Source organism: Triturus cristatus, chromosome 2_2 (assembly GCF_964204655.1).
Source record: "Triturus cristatus chromosome 2_2, aTriCri1.1, whole genome shotgun sequence".
NCBI lineage: Eukaryota > Metazoa > Chordata > Amphibia > Caudata > Salamandridae > Triturus > Triturus cristatus.
In genome coordinates, this window is record NC_140582.1 from 622,611,454 (window position 1) to 622,628,678 (window position 17,225).

At 45.4% G+C, this 17,225-nt stretch overlaps 1 protein-coding gene across 4 annotated transcripts in view; it reads left to right on the top strand.

The window, feature by feature from the left end:
- ANXA10 (annexin A10) overlaps positions 1 to 17,225 on the top strand; it is a 514,604-nt gene that overhangs the window by 384,114 nt on the left and 113,265 nt on the right. For all 4 annotated transcript variants that reach the window (XM_085643277.1, XM_085643275.1, XM_085643276.1 and 1 more), the window contains one exon: positions 14,339 to 14,461. In XM_085643277.1, coding sequence (XP_085499403.1) covers positions 14,339 to 14,461 — 123 coding nt within the window. The remainder of the gene's footprint in view (positions 1 to 14,338; positions 14,462 to 17,225) is intronic.

Here is a 17,225-nt window from a genome sequence, read left to right on the forward strand (position 1 = left end):
GGGAGGTTCCTCATGACCCATTGCGCTTCGTCCTGGGTGTGTTTGACGGCCTTGATGGCTCCCGGGCCGATAAGCGCTTCCTAGGAACAGCGTTGTCGGTGGCGAAGCGTAATATAGCGGCACTCTGGTCTCAAGCCAAGCCACCAACTATGCGGAAATGGAGACGGGGAGTGGATTGGTGTGGAACTCAGGAGGAGGCCCTCTTTGAGGCCCGGGGTTGCCCCGAGCTTTTTGGCAGGATATGGGGCAAGTGGTTCAACCTACGGCCCTAGGGTGCGCATGTGCTTCTTGTACAAGTATGATCATAGGCAAGTGTTTTTATTCATTCTTAAAAGTGCCTTACAAGTCTCTGTCGTCTCTATTTCAAATGTATCTATCCAACCAATGTGCTTGATTTCACTGCCAATGTATTTTGTGATTTGTTCTTTAAAAACCAATAATCTTGATTATCAAAAAAAAAAATCAGGAACTGTTTATGGTGTTTTGAGCCCCAATGTACCCCAAGATAGGCCTAGGTAGTTGCACGACCTTTTACCTGCATTTGTCGACATACCGGGTCTGGAAATGACCTTTTACCTAGTTGGATGCTGAATAAATGTTGTGTGTTTTTCTTCGAAAACTAGCATCATTTATTATGCATGAGGATTCTTAGTATCACAGCAGGATTACCATCTCCTGTATAATAACTCTGTACAAAAGTCACCGCTATCGTCATCCTTGGATGACAGGCCCACAGTACCATGACACATCTAGGTAGAACCCCTGAGGGTACCTTTTGGGTATATAAATACCACATCTTTGCTGGGCAAACCAGAGGAGAAGCTTTCATGCTGACACAAGAGTCCCTGCACGCAGATACCCCAGCACGCAGTGGTCTGACATCCCTTGCGGGGTGTGCAACGTGAGACCAAATGGGGCCCTTCATTCTCTCCCACCCCATGACAGTGTGAGGAAGGACTAATCAGCAAGCCCCTGTTGAATAATGCAGTTTTTAAGGGTAAGCCAGTCTCCATCTTCCCACACCAGTGTTTTGGTCTGCTCGCTTCAACTCCAGAAATGCAGCCAATACTCCTCTAATGGCTGTGTAAGATGTCTTCTGTCCTCCATTGTGTGCCATGTCAAATCAAAGGCAATCCGAAATGGATCCCATTGGTGCCAGCAATTAGACTACAACCACAAAAAGGAGCCTTGCTACCACCCATGCCTTACACATACACACTCAACATGCACATGAGATGTCAGTGGAATGGTCTCAGTGTCAAACCTAAGCGGTACTTTGGATGAGTGGGTGGATAGGCCTCTTTCCTCCTGAAATAGAAAACATCTGCTCGGTATTACCAATCCATAAAAATATTAGTATGCTTTACCAGCACTTCATGTCACCATCCCAGGACACGGAGAGCAGTCCCTTGTCAATGAAGAGGGCACAATTGGTGCACCAGTCACAGAACAGGTTCTGGACCTTTGAATTACCATGTATAGGCCTAGGCTTCAGAGCGCACACTAGATTAGCATGTCAACTGGGCCAACAAAAAGCCAGGATTCCAGCCTCACATGGAGTCATGCGCTCCACCCTGAGTGTTGGTTTGCACCAGGGTGTGTTAGCGGCCCTCTGATGAAGCAATCCACTCCCCCTCTACTGTCTTTATTTTCTACATTCCCAGTCCTCTTCTAGAGTAGCTGGTTATCTGTTGGAGGAGTAAGACAGCGAAGTAGATGGAATAGCCCCCGTAGCTGACATGCTTAAGGTCCACCCATCTGTAAATCAGGAGGGCGTGACTGCAATTGCAACAGAGTACCCTGTCAAGCAAACTCTAAATCAGCCCCTAAGTCACTCCCCTAAGCAAGAAGGGGGTCTCAGAAGCATTTTTCTAAGCTAAGGTTACTGGTTATCCCCAGGTTCAGCCTTAATCACCACAACATTCATATCTTTCCCTGATGCAGATGTTTGTTCCCTGGCCGTGGCCGATACACAGGGATTGAAAGACACACTGGGAGACGTCACTACAATAGGTGGGTTGTTTGTGGAGGCATGCAAGACATTATGCCTGCAAACAAGAAGGTCACAAGGTTATGTTCAATTAATGGATCTCGGAGAATGTCAGCTGCACCTACTTACTCCCAAAGGCCTTACACCGCGAGGTAATTGGCTGCCCACAGTAGGGCTAGGCGCAGGGCCTGGCAGGAGAATGAATCTGTGGAATAGGTCACAATTGACCCGAAGGTCAATGTCTCACTGTATTTGAAACCAGAATTATATATAGATGAATAAAACAATGTCAGTTATAGCTGAACAACATGATTAATCAAAATATAACACCAAGAAACAAAAGTGTTAGGATGCAACAACTAAAGGTATAGAAATCTCCTAAAGTGTGATAATGATATTGATAGCTTAATGACATACATGTGTGTATTGTAATGTTGTGTTTAATGTGTAATTGCCCTGCCACACTAGGAAGTAGTCATGTCCCAGTATTACCAACTAATTTACTAATCATCACTATATCAGAGGAAGGAGGAAGAAAAAGGATTTAACATAAACTATATCTTATTTGAAGGATCTGTGTTTTAGAGGCTACGTTTGAAGGAAATGTATCTGATGACTGCATAACAGTGTAGGGTTGGGGTAAGGACGGAGTTACAAGATTGGTTGTAACATAACTTTTAGGGCAGATAAGGGGATTTGGTTACTTGACATTACATTAGGGTGGTCTCCAGCAGGCAGCCATATTGCAGGCGAGTGTGCATTGTGGGAAGGACAGACTCCTCAAAGAGGTTAAGACAGAGAAGAGATCCAGGTGCACCTACAGGAACAGGTTTAAAGTTATGTGGTTTGGGTCATGGTTTTAGTACATGTCTATTCCCTTTCAATCGGAGGTCTCCACCTAGGTGACGGAGGACTCCACTTTTGTGGCAGAGGTCTTCACCTCTATTTCCACCCCTACAGCAGACATGTCCACCACACAGGCGGAACATCAAATATAGTTGTTAAGTTAATAATTACCATCATAGGAGTCTCTTCCTCCTCATTGAAAGGATGAAGATACCTAGATGTTAACCTCCAATTGGAAATGGTGAATACCAAAACAAATGAATTACATCTAGGTGTAGTTGTAAATATACATGTGAGTAAATAACATATGTACATTACCTTTGTGTATTGGGGAAACAGCTATTACAATGCTGTTGTAAATTGAAACAATGACGTGATTAAGCATTTACTAAAGACATTAATTCCCTTCTCTAGATCATGTTTTCTCCGTTATGTTGACCGAAGTCCGGACTCCATTTTGTATTGTCATGCTTCCACGTGTTCCCCACGAGAAGAGTCCAACCTCTGTGTTAGTTGCTCTTGTAATCTGCCTAGTAACAGTCTATAAATAGCTCCTTTGTCCATCTGGCACATGCCCAGACTTGACCACATCTGTTATCAGTTAGCCTTGCTTGACCATGTTTTCGCGGGCTCAAGGAGTGTGTCAGCTCCGCCCACATATTGATCTTGTATCAAAAATGTCCATAAAAGGTAACATTCCTTGCCTCATGTTGTATCCACCCACTTATGAGCCCCTCTATTGTGTATAAAAGGGGACCATGTACGCAAGTTCTTTGTGCTACTCTATGCAATACTGACGAGTGTTGTGTGGATTGTAGGACCACCCTTAAGGGTTAATAAATGCTGTCTTTGTACTTTGCAGTTTCCGTGCCAACTTCCTTATAGATTCCATTACAGGAGAGCGAACCCTTGTGTCCTGCGGGCCTAGCTGGGGCCTGTATTCATCAATTGGCGCCCGTCACGTGGGGCTCATCGGCGACTCGGATGCTCGAAGGACTGGTCGCGACGAAGGTGAGGAACTTGGCCGGGGACGTGATCACTGCCAGCGGCGTCTTAGCCCTGGCATCCCGAGGTTTTTCTTCCTTCCCTTCCGAGCTGACCGTCTGGGTGGCGCCGGTCCTCGACTGAGACCTCTTCTGTCGGTCCTGCCGTGAAAGCCGTTTGGGCGATTGTGGAGCTTGGCAGTTGGAATCTGGACTCTTGATTGGTAAGAACCGGTGTACGGTACTTGCTCCAAGTTTTTGAAGCCTGGTCCGGCTATTTGAGTTTGATTTGTGATGACTAGTCATATTTTGTATTTGTCTTTGTGAAAATATATGCGTTGCAACACATATAGGCAGGTAATGTGGAGAGATTTCTCCGGAGCTGTGTAACTTTGAACGGCGCAACGATTAAGTGCCATTTTCTCTATAATATTGCATATTTTGCATTATTCCTGAGCATGCCTGCTTTTAGCGCACTCCGTAAGTGGTGTTGCTGTTTTGGAAACCGGTTGAACCTCGAGGAATCTGCTCCAGCTCCCCCAGAGGGGACTCCTAATAGGGATATGTATGTGAAGCATGGTCTTTCTTCCAGAATGTACAGCACAGTATGGAGGAAATATACTAAAAAAGATCCTGAGTTACGATGGCCTTTGTATGGATCGTTTGATATACGTAAGATTGAGTATGTGGAACAGTGTATGTGCAAGCGGCGTGCTCGTCAGGATATGTTTGAGTGTGTGCGGCTGTGGGTGAAAGAGGTGCGTGAGCGAGAGAAGCGTGAGAAAGCGCTGTTTGATAAAGAACAACGGAAGAATGATCATGTGCGAGCACAGGAAGCGAGGCGTCGGGAGGACAAGGAACAAACGGAGAAACAAGAGAAAGAGCGTAGGCTGCAAGTCTCGGGTCAATATGCTGTTCGGCAGCCACTCTATCCTGTCCTTAATAATCTTGATGATGATTTTTATTTACTAGATCGCTCTCCGCCCCCTTATGTTGGCGCATCTGCTCCGAGGCCACAAGATTCTGTCCCGGGTACGGGTAAGGTAGATACGCGGTCCATGTTATCGGCTGAACATATGGCTGAGCTTCGACAAATTTCTTTCCGTGCACTTAAGGGCAAGGTGTCCGTGGATGAATTGTTCCATACTTGGGGTCGTGGCAGGATAGAGAGAGATTGTATTTTTTGAGTCATTTCGCGGAGGAAGTGATTGCTGCTTTCCGGAAATATTCTAGTGTCTTTGAGCCTGAAGAAGTGACATCGGATGCTAAAGCATTGCATGATGGTGTTTTTTCTCCCTCTAAGGCTCCTGATACGGCTCGGCGGCTATTCGCCTTGCGGGACGCAGTGCTGGCCCATAAAGAAAAAGCGCGCCAACGAGCAGGGGAGGAGACGCAGTCGGATTTGTGTACTACAGAAGGCCACTCATCCACCTCTCAATCAGATAAGAGCGATCTAGTGCATGCTAAGCCAATGCGCGAGGCGGCGCCTTTGTATGTTCCTCCTAAAGGAGCGGGGACTAGCTCGGACATTACCTCCGCCGATGCTAAGGGATATTTTGTGTATAATTGGGTTTATACTCCGTGGCATAGAGCTGATGTGATGGCATTAAAGAATGCGCTGCCTGACCCCCGCAAGAATCCAGCGGCCTTCTACAAAGAAGTCGAGGGGTCCTTGAATTCTTGCGTTAGGACTTTAGCAGATATAGACCTGTTCTTTGGCCTTATTCTACCACCGGATATGTGGCGATCTGTCCGAAAGGTAGATGATACAGTTGCCTTTAAGGCTCGGTGGTCTGACCTTGAGGATGAGGATAGGGAGCGGAAGCCCGCGCAGAAACCGCCCCAGAGTATTTTAGATCTCCCTGCTGCTATTGTGGCTAAGTTGAAGACAATTATCCCCACTAAAAAAATTGACTGGAATATGTTAGCGGCATGTAAACAGAAAGTTGACGAGTCAGTTGCGGACTTCTTTACGCGCTTTGAGGAGACGTTTCATGATTTTAGTGGCCAGTCGCTTACTGACGATACGGGCCGCCACCTTTTTGCGGATAAATATGTGGCTAATCTGCTGCCGGCAGTTGCGGCCCGTTTAAAAGCGAGTGAAAGTTCTTGGTCTTCCGCTACACCGACAGCCCTCCTGACTATCGCCCAGTATTATGAGCGTCAGGAGCAAGAAGCAAAGGGCCAGGAGGAAAAGAAATCGAAAGATTTGAAAACAAAGGTGATGTTGGCACAAGTCTATGGCCCGCCCCGACGGGGTAGTAATAGAGGTAGGGGAGGATCTTATGGTCCTCCCTCGGGCCGATCTGATTTAAATAGGAACCAATGTGCGTATTGTAAGCAATCGGGTCATTGGGCTAGGGACTGCCCGGTGTTGCATGCATCGCGTCAGGGGCATACCCACGGTGGCCCGCGAGGTAGAGGGGGTTTCTCGAACTTTCGAGGGAATTCTAACGAACAGGCTCGTTTTGACTCTGCTGGGCAGCACCGAGACAGATCAAATGTTTTCGATCGTCAGCATCAGTATCAAGTGTCGGGGATTGACCGGTCGGGGTACCATGACTCTCAGCATGCATAGGGATGCGTTGGATGGGGGTTAGAATCAGTTGAGGTGCCGGTCGATCAGAAGGGTCCTTATGTATCGGCTGAGGTTTTGGCCTCTACTGATCAGTTCCTAGTGGATACAGGAGCGACACGTAGTGCACTGTCTAAGCCATTGGTTCCGGAGGCTCCCCCATCCGGCTTAATGGTCACATCGGTAGGGTTTGACGGAACACTCTCCCGAAGTCCTCTTTCGCAGCCCCTCATATTTAAAGTTGACTCTTTTTCTGCACCCTGTCCGTTTCTGCTTGCCCCGTACACACCGGACAACATTATGGGTCTTGATATGTTAAAGCATTTTAGGGCTACGATCCGCTGCTCCCCTGCTGGTGTACGGGTAATATTGAATGACAATTACCCCCGATCAGAACGGATGTGTACGATGTCAGAGGATGCGCTGTTAGCTACCCTCCCTCGTGCTTTGTGGGCAACTTCGGATACTGATGTGGGACAAATGGTGATTCCACCGGTCCACATTAGCGTCCAGGAGGGGGCGGTGTTACCACGCCTCCCTCAGTACCGTATTTCCCAGGAGGGTGAGGAGGCTCTCATACAGATAGTGCAGGATTTGATGGCGGTAGGGGTAGTGGAGGAAGTCCCCTACAACATTTGTAACAGTCCGATTCTTCCCATACTGAAAAAGGATACGGATGCCAGAGTTTATCGGTTTATAATTGATTTGAGAGAAGTGAACAAGATCGTGATACCTCAGTACCCAGTGGTTTCCGATATCACGACGTTGCTTACTTTGGTACCACCTACGGCGACTATGTTCTCCGTGATCGATTTGAAGAATGCCTTCTTTTCCATTCCCATTCACCCTGATAGCCGATATCTTTTTGGGTTTACATTAAATAATAGATCTTATCATTTTTGTAGGATCCCCCAGGGCTACACAGAAAGCCCTAGCATTTACAGTCAGGCTTTGAAACGACAATTGGATTCCTTTGCTCTGCTCGAGGGTGTCGCCCTCATTCAATATGTCGATGACATCTTGCTGGCGGCTGACACCCTGGAGTTGTGTGAAAAGAGTACGTTATCCTTACTTTCCTTTTTAGCATCCCACAATCATAAGGTATCTAGGAAGAAATTACAATTCTGTAGACCAAAGGTGACTTATTTGGGTCACCTTTTGTCTAAGGAGGGACGTGCACTCACACCGGATCGTATCCAAGTAATTCTGGATACACCGAGACCGTCCACACAGAAGGATGTGCGTGCATTTCTGGGCCTTGTTTCTTTTTGTAGACAGTGGATATTGGGGTTTTCGCACATAGCTAAGCCATTATTAGCCCTCTTGACAAAGGACACGCCTATCCCAATCCCTTGGTCAGATGAGTGTGATACTGCTTTTCAGCAACTACGACAGGCCATTTGTTCAGCACCAGTGTTAGGGACCCCTGATTATGCAAAACCCTTTTCGTTGTATGTGCATGAGAAAGATGGATGTGCATTGCCAGTTTTAGTGCAGATGCACGGCGATAAGCAGCGCCCTTGTGCATATTTTTCGGCTGTACTTGATCCTGTCGCCCGAGCATTACCAGGGTGTTTTCGCTCGGTTGCGGCGACAGCTGTGTCAATACGCCAAAGTGAGGGAATTGTGTTATCTCATAAGTTGTTGGTATTAGTCCCCCATGCTGTCGATGCCCTGCTCAATCAAACGAAGACGCAGCATTTGACCAGCGCCCGTTTAACGGGATATGAGTTGACGCTTTTGGCTCCTCATATTACGTTAAAAAGGTGCGTAACGTTAAACCCGGCAACATTGTTGCCATACCCCGAAACCCAGCCTGAGGCGCGGAAAGCGCATGATTGTATTCTCGTGACTGAGGAACAAACAAAGGGTCGTATTGATCTCCAGGATACGCCCTTTCCAGATGTAGATGGAGAACTGTGGGTGGACGGATCATGTCTGAAGCTACCAGATGGTACGACTTCAGCAGCGTATGCGATTACCACATTGCAAACGATAGTGGAGACAGCACGCATACCACAGAAATCAGCTCAAGCAGCGGAACTGATAGCATTAACACGAGCATGTGAGCTCAGTACAGGACTATGTGTGAATGTTTATACAGATAGCCGCTATGCCTTCGGAGTAGCGCATGACTTCGGCCTACTCTGGAAGGAGAGAGGGTTTTTAACGTCACATGGAGTACAGATAATGCATGGAGAGTTAGTTCACAATCTTTTAACCGCATTGACATACCCAAAGAAAATTGCCATCGTTAAGTGTAGCGCCCATAGGAAAGTAGTTGATAAAGTTGGAGAAGGGAATGCGTTGGCAGATCGAGTAGCACGGGAGACTGCGATGCAGCCCGGTGCTACTGCCGTGTATGTAGTAAAGTCACAGGTGGAAAGATGGCATGATGCGAAGGAGGAAGTGCGAGAAATGCAAAGGACCGCTTCTGACAAAGAGCGGGAACAATGGGCTAGTGAGGGAGAACTGGATGACGAGGGCTGCTGGAGAAATAAGCAGATGGATAGATGGAAATTACCCACGGCTTTTGTACAACCTATGGTTCAGATGGCACATGGGCTAGCACATGTTGGAGCTTCCGCAATTGTGAAATTGCTTACCCAAGTCTGGGAGCATCCAGAGATTGCTAGCACAGCGAAGAGGGTGGTGCAGACCTGTATGATCTGCCTGAGGTATAACCCAGGAAAGGGTACTCGAACTCCGGCAGGAGGATTTGTGACACCTACTGCACCCTTCGAGGTTTTGCAGATGGATTACATTCAGCTTGAGCGCTGTAACAATCTGAAGTATGTTCTAGTAGTGGTCTGCGCTTTCAGCAAATGGGTTGAAGCGTACCCTACGAAAGGCAATACTGCAATGACTACTGCGAAGTTGCTGCTGAAAGAGTTCTTCCCTCGATATGGCGTCTGTAGACTCCTGTGGAGTGATAATGGGCCTCACTTTGTAGCGGATGTTATAAAGTACGTCTTGAAGGGCCTGGGCATCACCCAGAAGTTTCACGCGGTATTCCACCCTCAGTCTGCAGGACTAGTCGAGAAGTATAATGGTACACTGAAGCTCAAGATCGCTAAGATTCAAGCTTCGACGTCCTTGACTTGGCCAGACGCTCTGCCACTGGCGTTATTGTCAATTAGATCGGTACCGCACTCTCGAACTGGCCTTACACCGTATGAAATTGTCTTCGGACGCCCAATGAATATTTGGGGTCCACCAAAACCTAAGGCTGTGTATGATGTACCTTGTGTAATGATGAACGATTATCTGGCACAGTTAACGGATAACTTGGTTTCTATTCATCAACAGGTCCGAGAGGCGCTCCCTGATCGGTCTACCGGTGAAGGACATGGTCTCCAACCTGGTGACCACGTGATGGTGAAAATATTTGACAGAACGAACAGCTTGGAACCGAGATGGGTGGGTCCTGAGCAGGTCCTCCTCGCAACGAGGACGGCTGTGCGAGTCTCCAACAGAAAGAATTGGATCCATTCCCTGCACTGTAGGAAGGTGCCGCCCGGATTGGTGGAACCTGCCATGCTGACCGATCAACGAGAAATCTTGGCTGCAGAGACAGGCCGTGCTGCGGAGCCAAACGCCACTGAGGAGCTCTTTCCGGACCACGCGACTCCTGGAGGAAGGCGATATCATCTTCGACCAAGGAAGTGAGTTTTCCAGTACCGGGACATACTGTCAGAACGGCCCTTGGGTTAGTGAAACGGAGAGCCGATGAGGCAAGGGGGGGGGATCAGCCCTGCATTAGTGTAGCAACACCCGTCTTGGCCGGCTGGTGAAGAAATCAACCGCTGCCCAAGGGGAAGAGTTCTGACAGACTTTTAGTTTCAGGAAGATATTGGGTTTTATTTTTTATTTTGACATGGAGAAAAAGAAAATCCTTTGTGCATTAGGGTTCATGTTGACAGTAGCCATTGTTGGGATAACCACATGGTTCGTGGAGGATGTAACACCCGCTCGGAAGATTCTTGTGTTGACAACTCCGGTGCCTGAGGAGCACTACTTTTATACATTACCGTATCAAGAGTTGAAGCATCGACAGTCTTACTTGAACAACACTTTCATCCAGATGCTGCATCATACCCACGTTGCTACGAATGCTACGAACTGTTGGATATGTGGGATGATGCCAGCTCATCAGAAGAAAGGAGGAACGCCATTTATACCACTTCCTTTCTCTCATAATGGCTCTTGTAGAGCATGGTATACTTTGCTTTTTGCTACTCGGAAACCGACAGTGGGACGATTGCTCTTCAGGCTCAATAAAGAATGCCATCAAGACAAAAATGGGTATCCACAAGCGAATGGGACAATTTGGGAGTGGGAAGAGTACCGACCAGACAATGAATCCATTCCCTACATCTTCACGAACACAAGAGACACTGTGGGAAAGGACAAATTTGTGATTCAAGTAGCACAAGCTCAAGCGGACCTATGTGTCCAGAGTGTGGGTTTTATCCCTGTTGGTGTTAGTGATTGTATTACTGTTCTAAACATTGATGGGTTGAACAATAGTACCTTTTTAGCCTCCCATAATACGTACTTTGTGTGTGGAAATAAAGGTTATTACCGTCTGCCGGCTGGGTGGTCTGGGGTATGCTATGTATCATTTCTATTACCTCCTGTATTCCTAGCTCCCGCATCTTATCATAAGGATCTGAAATTATTGAATAATGTGACTGTAAATAGGTATAAACGTACTTTATCACTTGACGATGTAGATCAGACTGATACCAGTCTGCAGCAGTATATTGATTTTAACTTAGGATTGTTTTTCTTTGTTGGAGCTGCCCTGAACAGTAGGAAGATCCGAAGATTAACAAGAGTGGTAGAAGCTGTGACAAATCAGACTGCTGCTGCACTTGGGAATCTTACGGAGGAATTGCAAATTACTAGAATTGTTGCATTGCAGAATCGTATGGTATTAGACGTTATGCTAGCTGACAGAGGAGGAGCATGTAAAATTATTGGAAGTAGCTGTTGTGTGTTTATCCCTGATCATACGCCATCAGTTTATAATGCCATCAATAAACTGCATAAAATTGCAGCTGAGATCCATACAGAAAACGGCACTTGGTCCTTTTCTGGATGGTTTTGGGCGTTAATTACTGCCTGGGGATGGAAGGTTCTAACTGGTCTCTGCATTATTGTAGCGGTTCTGTTTTCGTGCTGTATCTGCGTTCAATGTGGTCCCTTACTCTGCTCATTATGTGTATCATTCTGTATCCCTGATAAGAAAGCTATTGCCGATGTTGCTCATCAGAAACGTTTAGCTAAAGAAGTTGAAGAAATGATGACAATTGACATATATGATGATTATCCTAACAAACCGGATGTCTTCAGTAAATGCTGAAAGGGTCGTCTGTTGTAAATTGAAACAATGACGTGATTAAGCATTTACTAAAGACATTAATTCCCTTCTCTAGATCATGTTTTCTCCGTTATGTTGACCGAAGTCCGGACTCCATTTTGTATTGTCATGCTTCCACGTGTTCCCCACGAGAAGAGTCCAACCTCTGTGTTAGTTGCTCTTGTAATCTGCCTAGTAACAGTCTATAAATAGCTCCTTTGTCCATCTGGCACATGCCCAGACTTGACCACATCTGTTATCAGTTAGCCTTGCTTGACCATGTTTTCGCGGGCTCAAGGAGTGTGTCAGCTCCGCCCACATATTGATCTTGTATCAAAAATGTCCATAAAAGGTAACATTCCTTGCCTCATGTTGTATCCACCCACTTATGAGCCCCTCTATTGTGTATAAAAGGGGACCATGTACGCAAGTTCTTTGTGCTACTCTATGCAATACTGAAGAGTGTTGTGTGGATTGTAGGACCACCCTTAAGGGTTAATAAATGCTGTCTTTGTACTTTGCAGTTTCCGTGCCAACTTCCTTATAGATTCCATTACAGGAGAGCGAACCCTTGTGTCCTGCGGGCCTAGCTGGGGCCTGTATTCATCAATACTGCTGTTTCCCTGCACATAATTAACCATGCATGTGTTAGAATGCATGCACCATTACCACGCACAACCTTTACCACGCATGCTTTTACAATTTTACAACGTATTACGTTGTAAAGCTATGTGTGGACAAGGTCTGTGTGTGGCAAGGGAGGTCTAGCAGCGTCGTTAAAGGAAACTGACCCTTCTGCTTCCTCTTTATGACATGCATCGCGTCTCAAAAGAGCTGATGTCATGAAGTGGTAAGGAGGATTTTAAATTAATTTGTTTAAATGTATGTATTTTAATATATATATATATATATATATATATATATATATATATATATATATATATATATATATATATATATATATAATGGTTTTAAGTATTAAGCTTATTTTCAAGAGGCTGGAGTTGCACAGGGGTCTTCTTATAGGACGTAGGGCAGGAGAGGGGTAGTTTTTAGAAGGGCTGGGTGCGGGGGGTAGGGTCTGCTTCTAGGGCTCAGGGGAGGGATAGTTTGAAAAAGAGCTGGGGGCCGGGGAGGGGGAAGTCGCGCAGGGAACCGTTTCTTGGGTTCAGGAGAGGGGTACTTGATAGAAGGGTTTGGGGCCGGAGGGGTGGGGGGTTTGTGCAGGGGTATTTTTTTTTAAAGATGGAATGGGGGAGCGCAAGGGACCAGTTTTAGGACTTGGGGCAGGGAAAACCTTTACCACGGACATGCCCTTTACATGCATGCTTTTACAACTAAATTGGTTGTAAAGATATGCGTGGTAAAGGCATATTCGTGGTAAAGGTTATGTGTGGTGAAGGCATTTGCGTTGTAATACATGCATGGTAAAGGTATGCATTGCAAAGGAATGCCTTCTAATGACATACAACCGTGTATTGGGCCTGATGAAAAGTGCCATAAAAGTCGGAGCTAAGGAAATGCAGGGAAAAAGTCCCATGGAAGGCTGATGTTCTGGAATTTACACACAAACGTTCAAGGGTGACAGTGACGCCTGAGAAAGCAGAGGCAGAGAGCTGCATGAAAGGTAAAGCATTTAATGTTGCACTAAGAACCACCATGGTAACCAGGGGCGTCTCTTCCACTAGGGGGAGGAGCGTCGCCACACTGCTTTCTCGCAGTGTGAGAAAGCCAAAACATAAAATGGTAATAACTTAAAGTTATTATCATTTTATATTTGCTTTGCGCATTGCTGACGGGCAGGATTCTGCTCTGCGCTTTGAGCAGGGCAGGGGAGGAGTGGTTTGCCCACACTTGAGTGCGCAAAGACTGTTAGTCAGTCCTCTCGGGCCGCCCAAATGAGTCATACGCACTTTGCCCTGGCCACCCCATTAGTCACTGGCTGGGCGGCGTCCTGACCAATCACAACTCTGCTTGCAGTTTTTTGATTGGCTTAGGGGAGGGAGCCTGGATGCCTGCTTCCTGGTCCTGTCTGAGGCAGGAGAGCAGGAGGTGAGATGACGCAGGACCCGGCGGAAAGGTAAGTTTATTATTTTATTTTTTTTATTCCCCGCGATCTTCCCCATCCCCTCACCGGCGACACCCCTCGCGAATCCAGGCGACCCCTCGCACCTACCTGCCCCCTACCCGCGAGCAATGCCAGCCGCTACTGATGGTAACGTGATACTAAATTAAAAATTCAGGGAGTTGATATCCATTCTGTTAATTAATGATGGTTTTAGCAGTGGTGAATTAGTCTCTAAACTGATTTTTTTTAAAGAACTCGTTTTACTTTGAATGAATTGATCGGTAATTGCTATTTAATTTTAAGTGTATAGTTTATTTGATGATGTCAAAATATTTTACAATGTTTTATCGCGTATTTTCACTGCTTTCAAATAACCAATAAAATGTGATGCGTAGTACTATAATGAAAGGTCTGTATCGGCTTTAGGTGACTATGCGCTTTCATTGTGTCAGTGGCTGTTTGTTTGCTGTCTCAGACTTTCAACTGACATGTCAATGTTCTGCTGGTGCAGGACTTCGGTTTTCACAACAAGACAGTCATAAGGATCCTTATATCCCGAAGTGAAATAGACCTGATGAATATAAGAAAACGCTACAAGGAGAGATACGGGAAGTCTCTTTTCCACGACATTAAGGTAACTCGGTCTTCGTCCGACATTTTACTTGGGATATGATATATCTTCCTTTGTATGACAAAGTTGGGATTAATTAGAAACTGCCTTTAGATCATGAGACTACTTTGAGTTACCAATATGAGTGGCTGCATCTAATATTTGTGTTTTAGTCTCTGTATACTTTGCATAGCGTGAGTCTGGAGTGAAAATCCTCTACGAAGGCATGCCTGGTGGAATGGAAGTGATTCCAGTTCCCAAGCCCCATTTTTAGGTTAGGACTACAGCCTTAGGTCTGTTGGCAAAACATAATATCCAATATCGATGTAGTAGGCCTTCATTAAGAGTGGCCCATTAATTCCAAAGTGCCCAATAATGGCACTTACAAATACCATCGAAATTATAAATTGTAATGTTTCATACTGCTGAATTATCTGTGCAAAACAGTAGGAAGGAATCAGCACAGAAACATGGTATCCTGCATGTTAGTCTCCAAAACCACATAATCCCAGTTCTTTCCCCGCCCCAGGATTAAATGGAACTCAGGGGTGTAACACAGGCCCCTCCCTGCAGCTTCTGAGGCACAGGGGAGCCCCCGATCCTCGAGGGGCCTCCAACCCTCCAGAGGCCTCCAACCCTTCAAGGGGACCTCATTCATCCCAAGGCCAATGATTGCATGTGAAATATGGGAGACTTCATCACACTCGTGGGGGGGGCACCATTTGACGTCACACACCTGCTGGAACTGCTAGTAGTGTTAAATCCTGGGGTACGAAAAGGGAAACTAACATGGATGATGTTGGGCCACTTGTAACGAGGGCATTAGTATAGATTTTGTGTCTGCTCCTAGCTCATCATGATTTAATTGCTTTATTTTCAATGTCAGTTCCCTGCTCCTGATTAAATCACTTTCCTCCCTATTCTTATATTTATACCATACGAGGAGCATTTCAGTCTCACCATGTTTTCAGTAAATGAATTGTAGTCTTCACTGCCTTTTTTGCATTGCTTAGCATCAGGTGGTATTTTCTCATCCTCTCTCTGTCTATCCCTATATCACCCTCTCTTGAGCTGCTCTCTATTAAAAACGTAGCGTCCCCAGCACATCCCACTCCAACAGCGAAATGTTCAAACCATTCCATGATGGCCACCATTGCATGCACATCTGCGTGACTATGTGCATATATGCACACCGGCCATCTTGGAATGTTTTCTTTATGCTTCAAGAAAAATAATTCCAAAATGGGTGCTAATCATGTGCAGTGGCTTTCTGGGAATGATTTTCTGAAGGCAAAATAAAAGTCATTTCAAGCTCTCTGCTGTGCCTGAGTGCACATGGAATACATCTCGGTTAAATTTTTCTATTTCTTTAGAAAATTAGTTTATTAAGAAAAATCAATCAAGATCGCCGTCAAACGTTAGTGAACGCATATCAGACATCTTGAAATTCCTTTTCTTAATACGGAAAGAACTGCAAGATGCCAATTGTGCAGGCACAAGGATGCACAGTGGCCATCTTTGAATCATTTTTTCCATGTAGCTATCATTTGGAGGGGGGATTGGCACAGAAGATATGACAAGAAAAATCTAACACACGCATTGGCAAAGCCAATCTGTCTTGCCTGTGGGGATGTTCCTAGGATGGGAGGGTGAAAATGTGTTACCTCCCGTATGCTGATGACACCATCCTCGTGAGTCATACCCCTATCGGTCTACAAAGACTTATTACCGCCTTTGACGACTATTCCCAACAGAATGGCCTTGAATTGAATGTTAAAAAAACCAAAGTGATGAAAATCGGTGTAGCTAAACAGAAACTTATTTCCTGGAAGGCCAGAGCAGGTACAATTGACATTGTTAAGACGTATAGATACCTAGGGGTGGTGTTTGACAACCGTATGTCTTTTAAATTTCATTTTAAGGACCTAAGGGCTAAGGCTGTGTCCTTGATCCATGCTTTTAAATGTTTTAAAAAATCATTGAACTGCCAATCATATGATTTTATTCTTAAAGTAATTAAAGCCAAATTACATCCAACCCTCATATATGGCTCTCCCATATCAGAGGGAAAGATGCGAAGGTGCTTGACCTATTGGTTGTCAAGGTTTTCAAAGCAACTTTTGGGATTACCAAATCAGTGTGTCAAGCAGGAATAATACTAGAGTTTGGTCTCCAGAGACAGAGCCTGGTTTCAAAAGGAGTTTTTTTTAAATGTATGGTCGCATTGTCAACATCAGCCCCAGCATCTCTAGGGAACATTTGTTGGCAAGAAATAGACAAGTCTGTCTTTGTGGCTAGCTGGAGAGCTTATATTTTAAACTTACTTAATAGATATTGGCCTGCAAATTGCACTGCAAGATCTGAAAATGCTCAATTATAAGTTAATTTTAAAAAAGCTTATCAAAACTGAATCACTTAAATTGGATAAAATTGAATTAGCAGAGAAAAATTATGCATGGTATGTGATTAACTCATACCAAACCTCAGCCGTATTTGAATATTTTTTTTCAGCAAAGCTTACAAATAAGTTTTTAAGGTTACGTATGGGATTAAACCCAACGATGTAGGGCACACAATCGTGGATCAAGCAGTGGCCAGACTCTAACTGTAGACTTTGTAGTTGGCCTCAGGAAACTCTAGCTCATATAGTGTGTGTGTGCCCCATGTTTACTAAGCTTCGAGGTTCAGTTTTGAGACCACATTTCTTGAAGAGCTGGGTGAGATCTGCTCGTCAGGCCTTAATTATGTCACTATCCGGCGAATCGATTCCATTATTATGTCATTTGGT